Genomic DNA, 16,430 nt, shown 5'->3' with positions numbered 1-16,430 from the left:
TAAGCACCAGAAGAGTGAAATTTTCTGCAATGTGCTTCTAACAGGTTTAAGATGGTGCTTGATAAGTTTACGTCATAAATAGTATGGCAGGATACAAATATTTTTGGTGTGGTTAAAAGAGCATGTGATACAAGGCTTCAAATGTTTGATAGCTCCATGAAGGGGAAACTTAATTGCTATATGTATTGCTTATGTATGTGTGAGGTGTCTGATGGCACAGGACTTCCTGACTTCACTGATGGTGAGGGCAGGTTGGGTATGGAAACTAGAGGAGATGGTCTTAGGTGAGACATAGCGTGAGCTCCAAGAGCTAGGGGGAGGTCCAACACTGAAGAGGTTTTGCTCTGCAGTGATATGCTTGCATTACTTGAGGCAATTTTGTGTTCTAAGGACATACTTTAGATTAGAGGAAATGTAATGATTTTGTGGGTGCAAGGAAGGAAGGCCTGGCCAGGTAGCTGGGATGGCTCTCTGCATTAGTTACTCTTCCCTTGTTTCTCCTCCTTCTCCTTGGACTTTTAATATGCCTAGAATATTTGCTGCACTTTTCGTATCATATAAGCCCATGCTTCAGGGTTGGTCATCAGTGGACTAGGAAGAAAGTGTAATTTACCTTTAAAGGCATTATTGACTTCTTTCCTCTTTTTGCCTTTCTCTGAAGTCCTGGACCTGGACTGCAGCTAAACCCTGGTTGGGGTCCACTGCTGGCCCGAATGGTACTGAGAAACTTCTGAGGTGCTTGGCTGATATGTCTTGCACAAGCCTTTAGGGTAAACTGATTGCTACATTTGGGGCTGGAAATAACGTTAACCATGAGTCAGAGGCAATTGGCAGATTTTTTTCTTTTTCCCCCTACCTTTTTGCTGTATGTTAGTGCAAGGCCCACTTCTTAGGATCACATAGGTATATTTTACCTCACAGATTCTAAGAAACTGATGATGCCCTGGTCTCTCCTGTTTTCTTCCTGTGGCATGTTTTTGATACTAAGGTCCTATGGTTGTTATGGGGGGGGTAGGCAGGAGGGGAGCTTTGTGGTAGTAGTGTTTGGAAGAAGCTGCAGTGGTTCTTTTTCTGAATCCTTCTAGACAAATCTTTATCATGTAAGTTGCCTCTAATTGAAAGGAACTGGAGTAAAAATCCAGGTTGGTCCCTTCCAGTTCAATGTTCCTTTGACAGGTCATTGTGGAACTGCTGCCCAAACTCTCATGGAAGTAGTATATAGTAATATATAATATGACATGATACAATAAAATACATACTGCAAAAGCAATCTAAAATCTTCAATAGTCTGACTTAATTGGTAAAAAATTTTAGCCGAGTTGTCACTGGCCATGTCTACACAAGATGCTGACTGCACAGTAACTTGATACTACTGCACAGTAGTGTCACATGGCAGGAAGTGATGCTACACTACTGTGCAGTAATAACGAGCTACTGTGCAGTCAGCGTCACCTAAAAGTCATTCAGTGATGCTACTGCACAGTAACTCATTACGGAGCAGTCATTTAGTACTTATTTATACAAATACAAAATAATGACTGCACAGTAATGACTGCGCAGTAACAACACGTCTTGTGTAGACGTGGCCGCTGATCAATAATCAAGCTGAAGGCGGTCATTTCAAAATATTTTGAATTACCTCTGTATTTTATATCTTTTTCAAAAGCCACTACATTTTTGAAGTCTACTAATAAAAACATTTCCCTTAATTAATCTGAACTTCTCCCCTGGGAAGAGACTACAAACAAATTGTACACCTAAAATAGTCTAGTAAATTAACATGCTCAAAAAAATCAGTCATAACTAGGATTGGGTATTTGGCCAGTCAAATAAAGTTTGGTCCACTGACTGGTCAAATATTGGTCAAAAATTGCCAATAGGTCCAAATAATACACAGAAAAAGCATGTATATTCCTTTAAGAAATGTATGAAAAAAATCATATATCTGTCACAAAAACTACAAAAAATGTAGTTTTTTTGGTAAAATTGCTATAATATTTTGGTGAAAAATATGCAGTCAATTGACGCAACTGACAATATTTGACTGGTCACTTGTGACCAGCTTGCCAACCCTAGTCATAACTGAAATTTATCTGTCCTTTATATTCAGTTGGGGTGTGTGCATGGAGTGAATTTATCCTGTGTCCACTGCAAACTATCCTTTTATTATGTGTAACAGATACATTTCTCTACGTACCTTGACTTAGAAACAGAGGTGCTTCCAGTCACTTCTATATTTGAACCTGCTTGAGCAGAATTTGAAAGTATTCCCTGGTTCACCCATGAAAGTCCTGTAGACATATCTAAAAAAGACCAACACAGTTATTATACATTAAAGTTACATTTTTTTCCTTTATGATCCTGAGTCTGCATTTAACTTGGGTTTGGCTATCAAGATATTCTGCTTTTGCCAAATTAATTATAGCACTGCTAGTCACCCACACCAAAAGTGGTTTTCTAAACATTTTTCAGGTGTGACCACCACTCCCCTTGACTGTCAATTTTTAAATATAAGTAACTTCAAAGTCACTGTGTATCTGTGTTGGGAGAAGAGCTGTTTACTCTTTGCTTCATAACCCACCAACTATAAATATAGGCATTTTGCTTTTTGTGCTAATGATCAAACAAGATCTGGAACACATTTCACATAAGGGGTATACCACTTCAAATTCACACCTTTCTTTATATATTTCCCATGGGAGCCAGTGCATGGGGAAGGGACACTTTGTACAACTCTCCCCAACACAGGATTTCAAATAGGGGAAGTAACATGCTTAAATCAATGGGGGCTCCCCTCCATCTCTCCAAGTCCACCCCAGCCCACTTTTCAGCCAATCTTGTTATGCAGTGGATTTTAGAGTAACCTTAGGCCCTTATTTAATCCTCCCCCAAGATCAAATGCCCCAACTTTCACCAACACAGTGGCACATATGATGCAGGGTGATAGAATCACTACAGGTAAGGCTGCATCGGAATTTGATTTTAACTGGAGTGGAAAGGGTCTGCAAAAATTGGGCGCATCCAGACAAACATACACATGTAGTTCCCTGGGGACAAATAGCAGCGGCACATAGTTGTGCCGCTGCTACTTGCCCCCAAGGAATGCCCCTGCACATGCACTCTGGCACACGGCAAGTTGCACCAAGTGGGGTAGAAGAGGCTGGGGGCAGCACCTCGGCTGGCCCCAACAGCCTTACTGGAAGTCCTGGGGGCCTCCTGGCGCTCCAGCGGTGGCGATCCAGTAGCAGGGAGCCTGGTTGGTAGTTGGAGCATGGCTCCAGCCAGCCAGGCTCCAGTTTTGGGCAGCACTCACTGCCGCCACGTATGCCACTCTGTTTTTCTAGCGTGGGATCTTCTGGTGTCAAGCCCCCTCCCCCCACGCTGCAACTTAGCAGTGTGGGGAATGTCTGCATGTGCGGCATGCAGCACTGTAGACGGGTCTGCGGTGCCACATACTGCATGTGCGTGCTCCTCTGGATGCACCCATTCTATTGTGTCTAGAGTATCATGTTTAAAGGTGTGTGGTGCTGCTTGTTTTTCTATACCAGTTTCCATTTTCAAGTTAATTATTACTGTTTCATAAAGGGAGATGACTACACATTCTTTGCTAGCATCTGACGCTCTGGGAAAAAGGAAGTTTGCAGTTATGCTGCAGAAGTTGGAGGAGTGAAACTTGTAGGTGTGAACCATTCATTTGTTTGTGTGGATCATGTACATTATTCTAGGAAGCTGAAATGTGTTTCTCCTTCCAACAATAAACATAAACAAATGTCTTGATTTATGACAATCTCTTGGCACTGCACAGATCCATGTCAACACTACGCCAGCCCTCAACACTATGCCAACTTTTACAATAGGACTGTATGTCCTGATGTTGTCTATCCTAGGAGGCTTCTGTTGGCAGACAGAAGGCGTCAGCAGGCATGCATGTGCTTCATGTGTTTCCACTTCATCAACTATGTTGGCAAGACCTGAAGTGCACCCTGGGAAGGTACCAGCTGTGTACTTATACCCACGCCTTCTGCTGGCTGGCAGCAGAAGTTTTACCCCACTTGGCAGAGGTGGAGTAAAGCAGTGGAAGAAAGGTTTCTGTCATTAACAGGGAGCTTTGGTAGAGATGCACTCAAACATCTGCCATCAAAACTTCAGTGTAGAAATGTCAGTAATCCCTTTGTCCATATGGACACTAATCAAAGAAAAGCAAGCAGCTGTGACTTAGATCATACTTGGTCCGGTTGCTCAGGGAAGAGAGAAGGAGCATACAGCATGGTTCCATTTCTTTAGCCATGAGCACAAAGAGGTGGGTAGGCATGTTAATCTGAAAGCAGTCAGAAGGCAGAGTAGATATGCACCTTTACAGATTAAATTAATAAAATATATATATAGAGAGAGAGAAAGTGCATAACTTGGCTCTCTATATATAACCTGTGCTATCTTATTTAGGCACTTTAAACACCTCTGAGGCTCTAGGCCAGAATGAGTAACAATGCGCAGTACCAATGATATTTTAAGTAAAATAGTTTAGTAAAGTACCCACAAATACTTATTTAAAATGTTCAGCATGACTAAACTCTGTACAATGAAATCTAGAAAAACCAAGTGTAGATTTCTGTACCAGAGAAATTTCAATTTGTGAGGGAAGGGCTAAATGTACAATTTTTGTACCAAACTTGTAAAGGAGTCTTTCGTTTATTAACTTTTAATTAGTCTGTGTAAACAGTCATTTGGACCATTTAATGCAGCTGGGAAATAAGATTATTACGAAAAAATATTTTAGCTGCAAAGGTTCAGATTTTGGTATTATTTTTGCATTCTCTTGTTGGGTCTATCTGTATAGCTCAATTCTTCCAACTGTGTTTGCTAATGGGGTGTACATATACCACCGAAGAATGGGGATGACTTAATCACTAATTTTCAGTCTCTGATCTAAGGGGCAGAATATTATTTCAACTCTAAAGCTCAGGCCATTCTCCACCAAGAACAAGCTCTGCTAAGGAGAAGCTTAGCAATGAGATTCAGATAATTCTTTACTTCTTTTCCATCCTAGTGTATATAGTTCATGGAGTTGGACAGCGTGGGAAAGTTCTAATGTTGATGGTTGTAATAACTTTAGCTAGTGAATAAATACAAGCCATTGATTTTCTATTCTTGTACAGCAGTTAATTCAAGTCTACATATTAGAATACCATGGCAAACACTGAACTGAGGACAACTCTTTCACTCTGCTTTTGGTTTAAGAAATAATTCGTAAAACACACAAAAGTTAAAAAGAGATTATACTTTGCTTAGAAAGCCACGTAATCAGACAAATACCATCTTCCTGACAACTATACAAAACATATTTAAATTAGCTACTCAGTTGTTGGTATAGACCTTTGACTGCTGTAGCTATTGTATGCAATTTACACTGATCTGTCTGTAGCCGTACACTGTGTAATTATGTTACAACAACAAAGAAAAGGAACCTTTGAATTAAATGCATGTTTTGGTATACAGTAAAAAACTTCTGGCCTCATTTTCTCACAGCCCAAGACAGCTGCTGAAAAATGTAGTGAAAACAACCCATAACTAAAGTGCACAGTCTTGATTAGCAGCCAGTGGGCAAAAAAAAATGGCAGATGAACTTTAATGTCAACAAGTACAAGGTAATGCATATGGGAAAAAATAACCTCAATTAAATGATAAAATGTTGGGTTCTTAATTAGCTGTTCTAACTCAGGAAAGAGACATTGGAGCCAAAAACATCAGCTTAGTGTGCAGCAGTGACCAAAACAACTAATAGATAGTCTCACATCCTTAAGCAGGGAACTGAAAACAAAATGGAAAATATCATTATGCCACTACACTAATCCATGGCACACCCACATCTTGAACACTGTGTTTAGTTCTGGCCTATGCATCTTAACAATGATATGACAGAATTAGAAAAGGTATGGACAAGGGCAACCAAGATGATCAAGGGTATAGAACAGCTGCCATGCCACAAGAAATTGAAAAGGCTAGGACTTCAGTTTGGGAAGGAGAAGGCTGAGGAGGGATATGATAGAGCTCTATAAAATCAGGACGGGTACTGACAAAGTGAACAGGGAACTGTTCCTTACCAAATCTCAGAATCCTAGAACTAGGGAGCACCCACTGAAATTAGCAGGAAACAGGTTTAAAATTAAATTTTTGATGCTGCATGTTTTTAACTTGTGGAACTCTTTGCCATGGGAAGTTGTAGAGGCAGACAGTACATCCAGGTTCAAAAAAAGGATGAGACAAATTCATGGATGCTAGATCCATTGATAGCTATTAAACAGAAGAGTTGGGGATATATCTCTGACCAACGATTATGGGTACCAGAGAGCATAAGACAAGGGATAGATCACTAGATAGATCGGCTAGGGACATACATTACACGTAAACTGGTATAGGTGATTAGAAACTAGTTCAGATCTGTAACACAACAGAAGTTCAGTGCACGTAAACCACTTTCAAAATAGCTGAAACCTGTGTAAGATAAACCTGGATGGATATAGTATCAAACTTAACTGATTTAAGTTAAATTGGTCCCACATCCCCTCCAGCTTCAAGTTAACTCACAGTCCCCCAGCATCCCAGAATGTTTTTCACCTCCCCCACAACTCCCCCACCCCTGCCCCCCACCTTGCAGGGTGGGTGTGATAGCCTTGGCCCAAGCTGTCCATTTCAGCCAAGCAGGGAGGCATGCTCTAGTGCCCCATAGCTTCTGGCCTGGGCCACTGCAGGCATGTGGCTACATTTCTGGAATCAACAGTGAATTTTCTTTTCACTTGCTTTTTGGTTCAAGCTACACATTTTAGACTAAACTGCAAAGATTAAATCAATTCAGCCTTGGGCTTTTTGACTGTCTGTACCTAGTAGCCTTGGAGACAGGATACTCAGCTAGATGGACTAATGGACTTAGTGTAGTACTTATGTTCTTATGTGTTACAATCTAAGCTATTAAAATCATTTACATTATTATCAAATGTGTACTGCTTTATTATTATTCTTAAAGAAAATCAGACTAATAAACCAATACAAATTACTAGCTTAGCACCTGAACTGGAGTTTGTTGAAGGTTGGGATGGCTATAACTTCTTCCGTGAATACAGAGACAATATTTTCTTCATTAATTTTATTCATTACTTCAGTTTATTGACTAGTTCAGTGGTGCTCAACCTTTTGGCCCCTAAGGTCCAATGGGTGGTGCAGGGCCAATCCATGGATCGTTTCCTGTGTGAGGTCAGGCCCTTTGTGCCCAGATTGGGCCCCAAACCACCTGCACTGCCTGGATTCAGCCCCGTGCTGCCAAGATTGGACCCCACATCACCTGGATCAAGCCCTGCAGTCCCGGATCCCACCTTGTGACCCCCCAGATCAGGCTGCATACACAGGGATCAAGCCTTGTGCAGCCAGGATTGGGTCCTGTGCCACCCCACCCCTGCATGCCTGGATCAGGCCCTGTGCTGCCCTAGCCCCATGTGCCTGATCTAGCAAGCAGTCACACTATCCCAACAGGGCTCCCCCGGCAGGTCCAGAAATTAGGTAGCTGGGAAGCAGCAATTAACTTTTCCACTACTCCTGTACCACCAAATTTTGGATCCACTGGGAGCCATCAGACCAGATGACATCTCTCCACAGGCTGGATCTGAATTAGTTCATTCAAAATGGAGAAATTTACTAAGAGTCAAAAAATGGAAAGCCTGTTTCCCTCTTCTAATTTACAAATAAAAGTAAGAGAATGAGGTCTACTAAGCTCTAAAAACTGAGGGACACGGTGATCAAAAGCAATTCATTCAATTAACTATAAATAATATTTTTTGTTACTTTTAATAAACTTGTCTTCTTAATGTACCTAGCACATTTAAGTCATTTAACAATTTTATATGCTATTTTGATATATTTTAATTCTAATTTCCAACAAAATGAAATTCTACACAAATCGCAGGTTAAAAATCATAATCTAATACAGGGGTGTCAAATTTAGACACCCACAGAGCTGTGTTGTGTGGTTCACAAGGCTAGTAGAGTGACTGGGAATTCAGGGGTGGGGTCTGCAACGGAAATCCCTATCACAGAGCCCCATTCACAATGAGCGTCAGCAAGTAAGTGACTGCTGTTTTAACCCTGGCCTCTGCCATCAATGCTCCCACCCTGCCACCATGTCCAGATCCAACCCATGAGGATTCCTGTGGTCCAGATCTGGCTCATGGGACACAATGAGTTTGAGAACCCTGAAGCAGTAGCTAAGAAATGTCACTGACCCTTTTCAAGAATATAAATAAATGTATGTTAAGTTATATGCTTGCTTAAATAAATGAATAGATGGAGTGTAGTTTACTGGTTAGCATGAGAACTAAAAAAACAAAACTACACCCCCCCAATATAATGGCTACCAATTCACAAGTACCAAATCTCTTTAGAAAAATAAAAAATAAAAGTACAAAACAAGATTAAAATAAATTGTTTAAATTAATGTATCCTACTTGCCAAATAAAATCATGATCCTAATCTCTGATTTAAATCATTTTGATTGAAATTAATGCACCCTGCAGGATACATACTCAACATTTTTTTACAAGAAAAACAAAGGAAATCTGTACCCCCATCCACTAGGTCAGGTTAGAATCAGATTAACACCACAGAAGCCAAACTAACAGCAGTGTTCCAATTTTTCCAAAATGAAGTGTTGAAATATTTTAAAGTGATTTGAGTACCATTACTTTTACAAAATGAAGATCTGCTAAAGTGAATCAGAAAGATTAAGAACATATTACAGTAATTTAAAATTTTGGGTCAGAGCAAAAGGATGTCATGACCCAAAAGGCATGATTGTGTGTGTGCGCTTTGGCACCAGAATTATCCCCATCAAGTTGCAGAGCATTGCACGGGAGAGTTTCCTGTAGCAGAGGAAACCCCGGTGCAGGGACCAGTTTCCCGCCTTTTCTGCAGCTTCTTTTGCAGAGTGCATTGCTCATGTTGCAAGAGGAATGCATGGTGCAAAAGAGTTCCCGCCACCGGTATGCAGATTCGTTCCCTGTGATTGGCTAGTGCTAAATTATTCACACGTGGCGGCTAGTGATTGTCCTGTTAGCCGTATAAGAGGCTTGAGCAGTTTCCGCCCAAGCCGAAGAGGACTCCACATCCATCTCGTGGGGACTCTGGCTACACGGCAGGGTAATAGAAACCCTGTGTGAGATCCAGAGGAGCGTGGCGGCCTGATCCACCGCCCACCTCTTCCCGTCTTCGAACGCAACTTTTATAAGACGTATTTACGATTCCTATTTTGGTGGTGCGTTCACCCAGAGCATCCGGAGCTCTGCACCGTGGAGCCTAGCAACCTCCACGAGACCGTCTGTGTTGTTTGTCTGTAACTGCAACTCAATCAAGCTTTCCAGCCTACACCACTGCCATCTCGGTGTAAGTAAACAATCTTTAAAACTACCGATACGCGTCTGTGCCTAATTCCAGCTCGAAGGCCTTCCCTCTCCGACCCGGCGTGCCTGGGCTGCTGGCCACAGCCCGCGTGCAGCGCGAAAAGGGCTCGGGTCGCTCCCGGCCCGCACAAAGGAATGCAATTTGACAACAAAGACCCAGAAGCAGGTAAGTAACCTACAATGCTGCATCATCAGCATCATGTTGTCTAAATCCAGAACTGGGAGTTTACTGAGTTCTAACTATGAAGTTGGTATTTCATGCAGTGTCTAAGAGAAAAATGGGAAGAAAAGATAATATCCTCGTTGTATATGCAATGTGATGTACCTTGAAGCTAACATGAAGAGTTTCATAAAAAGCAAGAAATGTTATATAACACTGGACTCCAGTGTCACTGAATTAGAGAGAATACAGACTGACTACATAGGAAAAAGCATTATATTGCAATTATACTGGTAAACAGCAATGACAGGAAAATACAGGAAATAATTTCAAAAGCTTTTTTAATACAATGTTGTGTAAAAATATCCAGAATCTTACTCAGAGGTACCATTTTCAGACTGGCACACTGCCATTCTAATAAAAAAGATGAACATACTTCATTTTAAGAAAAAATTATATTTCAAATCAATGAAATTCTCTTGCCCTCCTGTTTAAAAGTTTAATTTAGTTAGAAATAAATGTTGCCTTTTATCCATATTCTGCATATTCTGCCATTTTACAGATTAATAAACTATGCCATGGAGAGGTAAGAATAATTTGCCCAGAATTGATAGCCCAGCTGACAACAGACCCTCATGTCACTAAATCCACAAGCCCTATCCATTAGACTCACAGTGCCTCTAATTTATGTTTATAATGCAGTAGCATCTGGGGAGTCAATTAGGACCAGGTACTTACTGAGCTAGGTACTGTATGAATACCAAGGATATACAGTGTGTGCAAAATGAGAGAGATCTATAAATGAGAGAATCTCAATAATCTGAAATCATAATGTAAAAATGAATACATTATAAATATTATAGGTAGTATCAGTAATGAGGTGTGTCCTGTGCTTGGGTGCCCTCTATCAAATACTTGGAGAAGTAGAGGAAAGGACAGAAGAGGAATGGACTCTTAGGCCATGTCCACAAGTAGGGGCGTGTGCTTGCAGTGGCACAAATTTGTGCTGATTTGTGCCATAGCGCATACCCCTGCACATGCGCTTTGTTGTGGGACACTGTCCTGCCTGGGGCAAACTGCCCTTCCCCAGCTCCTCCCAGCTCTTCAGACAATGAGAGCTGGAGGCTAGGGTCAGCCCCTGTGCTGGCTCCAGCAGTATTACCTGGTGTCCTAGTAGCATGCTGGAACAGCAGGGGCACAACCTGGGCAGCACAGAGGCCTGGCTGACACCCAGAGCATTGCTCCATATGGCCAGGTCTCTGTTTGTGCCAGCACACACTATTTTTGCATATATTGCGCTGCTTTTTTTTTAATGTTTTCTTTGGTACTAGGAAATCCCAGTGGCAGATTTTGCCACTGCACTGCAAATTTGTGGCGTGTGCAGTTTGTGGCACCACAAAATGGTCTGTGGCCCCATAAACTGCATGCCCCCGCTTGTCTGGATGTGGGCCTTACAGATCTTTTTGACCATGCATGATCTAGAATCCTTTGATCCCTAAAAAGTAGCGGAAATAACACACACAAAGTATAATTTTAAGGAGCGACGGCTATGACCCAAGTTTCAAGGGCCATGCTGCTACCAGACACTATTAATGGAATAATTCCTTTGTATTTCCGTACATTCATGACTTCCTATTCTAAACAACTGTAAATGGAGTCTATGTACTATAACTGTCCAAAATCAATTTTAAAACTATTCAGTTGTGGAATCCTGCTGCTTTTGATAAAGCTGGTTAACCTACCTCATGCCACATGCTCATGTAGTTAGACATTATTAGATGTGCTTCAGTAAGTTATGGCTCTGAATTTAATCAGGAGTAATATTTAAAAGCTTCAGTTAACTTACCTGTGACATAGCCTTCCAAAGCCTTTGGCACCAATGATTTAGCAGTTTTGAGGTCTTCCGGTGAGCATTTGCCTGTTTCTAAACCAAAGGACATTCCCATTCGCTTTAGCACCTCAATGTCATCATGAATCTCAAACGTGTTATCAAAATTAAAGAGGTATTCAAATCTGTGCATGAAAAAAGTCAAAGTGAGCTTGTTTTGAAAAGAATCGCAGTGCTACACGCTGGTGAAATAAGTATATAGATATAATATCTCAGTATTTTTTCAGAGACTAGGCCTTTTTAAAGAAAAACACAGCTAGATACAGCAAGAGCTTTTATTTTGTACTCCTGAGATTGGCATCTCTGCAGGTCTCAAATATGATCATCTTTCCCAATTAAAACAACTTTTTTCCATGGCAGGCAGTCAGAGCCTATAAAGTTTTCTCCCTCATTAAACAGGAGGAAAAGAAAAATCTTGCTCAAGCTAGAACCTTTCCCTGTACTAAATCCAATAATTTTTAAAGGTCAACCACAGCCTTCTCACCAGAAATAACCATTTTGATTCTTGCTACTTTTATATTCCACTTTCTGTCCCAATCCACAACATCCCTATTATGAACTGATCTACCCTATTTTCTCAATTCCAAGATGTTTTTCCCCCATTCAACACGTGGAAAACAAAGCCTCGTCTTAGACTCAAATATGGAACTACTCCAGCCAAGAGCTGCGGGGCGTGGCAGTGTCCCCAGCTGATCTGGGCACAAGGAGAGCCCCAGAGCCACTCCTGCCCCATGCTGTAGGAAGCAGCGGTGTGGTGAGCCTGGCATGGCCAAGGACAGCTGCTGGAGTGCACTGGTTCCTCTTTGCAGCACCTGCTCCTTGCCAGGCTCTCCTGTCCCCATTTCCCTTGCTGGCTGGAACCACCGCTGCTGTCCCTGGCTGATACAGGCATGGAGGAGTCCTAGAACTGCTTCTGTTCCCCATGGCAGGGAGCAGCTGTGCAGGGGGCGCAGGGAGCCGCATCTGGCTGCGGACAGCAGCAGCAGTGTGCAGGTTCCTCATAGCCCCTGCTGCTGCCTAGAGGGGGAAATGAGAAAGGGGGGAGAAAAGGGAGTGAGCAGGGAGCAGGCACTGAAAGAAGTAACCTGTGGGCTGCTGCAACTCCTCAACTGAATCAGGATCCCTACACAGCTTCTCCCTGCAGTGTGGAGCGTTAGCGTGTCAGGAGGTGGCGGTGGGTGGGGGGCGGAGGGGCCGGCCCTGAAAGTTAGGCAAGTGGTGGGTGGACAGGCGGTGGGAGGGAGAAGGCAAAGGGGAGTAGAGAGTAAATAGTGTAGGGGGGACGGGGGGGATAAGCTGGGGTGCAAGGGTCAGGCCTCTTGCCCCCACCTGCTGATTGCCTCCCCACCTCCTGCTCCCCTGCCACTTGCTCCCCTGCTGTGGGGAGATAAATTTAAGACAACCTCCCAATAAACAGATTCTAGACATAGAAAATTTTAACAAATTTATAATTTTACATGTGTATAATTTAACTATTGGGGGCTAATCTTAAATTCAGAGTCATTCTGAAATTGGGTAAATATGGTATTTACTTTGCTATAATTAACATTTTGGACAGTTTATCAGTTAATTAAGACCTTCTAAAGCATGTCCAAGGAATTAGAAAATGAATGGTCCTGACCTAATGTTCGCAAAATACTTTATAGTGCATACCAGATATTTACAGTTTACTAACTGCTACTAGGAAGATTCCATGTCACTTCTGGCTTTAGAGACCTATGAGATTTGGCTTTAGTACATCATAAGCTGTAAGCCGGAATGACCCACCCTGTGCTGAAGGCAAGCGGGCACCTGAACCATGGCAACACTGCTGCTCATCTTCCTGGTGGCAAAGGGAAAGTGCCCACAGCTGGTATTTGTTCCCATGACCGCACAGGGAGAGCAACCACAGAAGGTGCTTCCTACCACCAAATGCCAATGATACTCCATGTCCATGGGTCAGACCCAAAGGTTCTACAGGCCAGATTCAGCTCAGAGGCTGCAAGTTGCCCACCCCTCTTCCAGGCCATTCAATTTATTCCAGTTTCCCCCAGTAGTTGTTCAAGGGATGAAATGGAAGAACTACTCTCAGTCCTGAAATACATATGGGTAGTATAAAACATTCACAAGCTGGTGGGCTGATTTTTTCTGGCAGCTGCTCTACATAATTGTGGGGGAACTTGTGCTTTGGATTCTGGAGATGAATCTGGGATCATGAACTGCAAATGTCTAGATGTGAAGGAAGGTGAAAAGATAATGGACAACAAAATACAGTAACTGTTTGCCACAGGTTCTTGATAGATTTCCATCAAGACTTGCTCAAAAAACAAACCAAGCTAAACCTAACCACAAACAAAGAAAATGCCTGCCAATCTGATAGGCCTGTCCCTGCCAGAGAAAACTACAAAAGTATGATCACCATAAAGAATGAAGCAAAAGGGGACTCCAATGACTTTTGTTTTCAGGTGCTTTCTATCTGAAAAATCATACTGGCAAAACTACATACAAGAAAGAACATTACTACACACATTGGAAGGAAAACAGTGCAAGAACATTACTACACACATTGGAAGGAAAACACTCCCCCAGCCAATTATCAAGAATAATTGATAACTCTTATCCTCACTTATTTTGAAAGACAGCAGAGAGCATCTGAAGAATAGCTTTTACGTTTCTCAAGGTGGTAATACATCAAAGAACAAGATATCACAGCTGAAACTAGGACTGCAACTCTGACCTACAGTAAGCTCAGATCAATCCATATATAGCACAGATGTACAGGATATGCTGTACTCTCCAACCTACCAAGCTGTTCTAATAAGTTGTCATCATATTACCAGGTTTAATGTTAGGAAAAATAGATTCCCCCTCTTAATTAAATCAGCAGTTTAATTATAACGTGGACAAAGTGAGACTGATATAATTTAATCACATGGGAAGGATGATAAGCCTAACCAATAAGCCAAACCATGAAGGAACCTTTTTATAACTCTGTCTATACAAGGTGGGTTTTATTAATGAATCTGAATCAGTGCAAGTTTTGTGTTCAGATAAATCCTGAAAAACACATCACCCCCAAATCAGTAAGCTGTATAGTAGCATCAAACCTTACTTTTACTGAAGTGATTTGTTTTTGATTTTTAGACATAACTCTTGGCTGAGTTCTGTTGAACAAACAGGGAAGTTAAATGTACTCTGTATTTCTGCCACAGGATTCACTCACACCTTAACTTTGAAATGTACTCCAGCATCTCAGCTTTTATTGATTAAAATCACCTTCTGAACTGTGAACCAAATGCAAACCTGTGTTGTGGTCACTACTGCACTGGGCAAAGGGAACTTCTTAAAACAGCTTAATGGTGAAGTACTGATATAAACTGGTTATGTTTGTTTAAACATCCAATGTCTCAGTAGATAAGTTTCACAATTGTTGAAAGAGCAGTAGCTGCTGGCACCCTGACTTCACACACACTGCACTGTGCTATCTGCAGTCAGCTGCTGAGCTGCAAGAAACAGTGGGCAGTTTTAAAGAAAGAAAAGTGGTGTAAACTGTGGCTCTGAGGGGTGTGAATGACCCTACTTGTCCAGGAAGGTATTAACACCGAACCCTGATTATGTCAATTTAATCAACAACAATTTAAACTGCTCCAGTGCTGACAGTTTTGGGGAAACTAGTCAGCAGCTCCTGCAATCATAAACTCTCTTCTGTGCCTCTAGTACCAAAAGACCCAGCCTCCTACTTCTACAGAGCAGAGTTAAAATTTCCATACAGAGTTCTTCAACTCATTAAGAAGTATATAACTCGATACTACACTTGAAAAAATTGGGGCAGTCTAGGGGTGCACTGACAGAGAATTTTTGGGCTGATACAGATGGCTGATTTTTAATGAGCCATATCCGCTGATACCGATCCAATTCCGACATGTGGCTGGGCAGTGTGGATAGCGGTGTCCGGCTGGTAAGTGTTGTGGGGGAAGGGGTACAGGGAGGGAACTAGGCGGGACGCAGCCATGAGCAGCTTGTCTAGGGGTTAAGGGGGCTCTTGTTGCTACATGCACCCTGGGAGGGCATGGAGGGCGTATCCCAGCCCGCAGTGGCAGCCTGCCCTCGCCCCACGTGCAGATCTGCGGGTACACGCCTCCCATGCCCTCCTGGGGTACATGCAGTGGTGGGAGCCACCTTCCCCCTTCTCCTCCCTGTCTGGACAGCACCTACCCCTGCCCCACTCTCTCTCTCACCGCAAAGGCCTCGATCTGCCCCTCTCCGCACACCTTCCCTCCCCCCACCCTTTCCCTCACAACAGACTTATGAGCCGGATCCGGCTGCTCTCTACGTTGCTGGGTTGCGCTCCTGGCCACCTACATGCTATGCTGCAGCTGTGTGCATGCACGGGGCATTAATCAGTGGCCTTATCGGCCATATCACCCTAAAAAAGCCGATTGCTGATACAGTTAATTTTCCTTATATTGGTGCCAATCTGATACGGGACTGATGTATTGGTGCACCTCTAGGGCAGTCTAAAAATAATGAACAGAATTTGAATAATGAATCATTTGTCAGGAGTCAACGCAGCAAGCAGGCTAAACTGCCCTCAACTGGCTTTGGTTACCCAAGTTAGCCTGGCTATTAGTGACCTAACCATCCCCCGGTGGCCCCAGTTGCCTGCAGATGGGGATGGTTGCCCGTTTATAAGTGCCCAGGAGGCTACTCATCAGGACAGATACCCCTCTCTCTAGTGCTGTGGGCTTTTGACTGCTTAGGCAGTGGGGGTTCCTGCCTACTTGACCTTCTGACAGGATGACTGGTAGGAACTGAACAGTGACTGTGGGAACCCTCCCTTTCTACCCTTCCTGTTGGGGAAGGGGAAGGAGAAAAGAGGATGAATGATGATGATGATGACTGGTGAACCTACAGGAATCAACAGTGCCCAGTTGTAAGGATATGTACAGCAGTGGAATTT

At 42.7% G+C, this 16,430-nt stretch overlaps 1 protein-coding gene across 8 annotated transcripts in view; it reads right to left on the bottom strand.

The window, feature by feature from the left end:
• The window catches only part of TFDP2 (transcription factor Dp-2), a 122,100-nt gene that overhangs the window by 7,009 nt on the left and 98,661 nt on the right, over positions 1-16,430 (bottom strand). For all 8 annotated transcript variants that reach the window (XM_006027272.3, XM_006027273.3, XM_006027274.3 and 5 more), the window contains 2 exons: positions 11,450-11,616; positions 2,198-2,303 (listed from right to left, as the gene is read on the bottom strand). In XM_006027272.3, coding sequence (XP_006027334.1) covers positions 2,198-2,303; positions 11,450-11,616 — 273 coding nt within the window. The remainder of the gene's footprint in view (positions 1-2,197; positions 2,304-11,449; positions 11,617-16,430) is intronic.

The sequence above is a fragment of the Alligator sinensis genome, unplaced genomic scaffold, assembly GCF_000455745.1.
Source record: "Alligator sinensis unplaced genomic scaffold, ASM45574v1 scaffold846_1, whole genome shotgun sequence".
NCBI classification, from domain to species: domain Eukaryota; kingdom Metazoa; phylum Chordata; order Crocodylia; family Alligatoridae; genus Alligator; species Alligator sinensis.
This window is presented reverse-complemented; position numbering and strand designations above follow the sequence as displayed.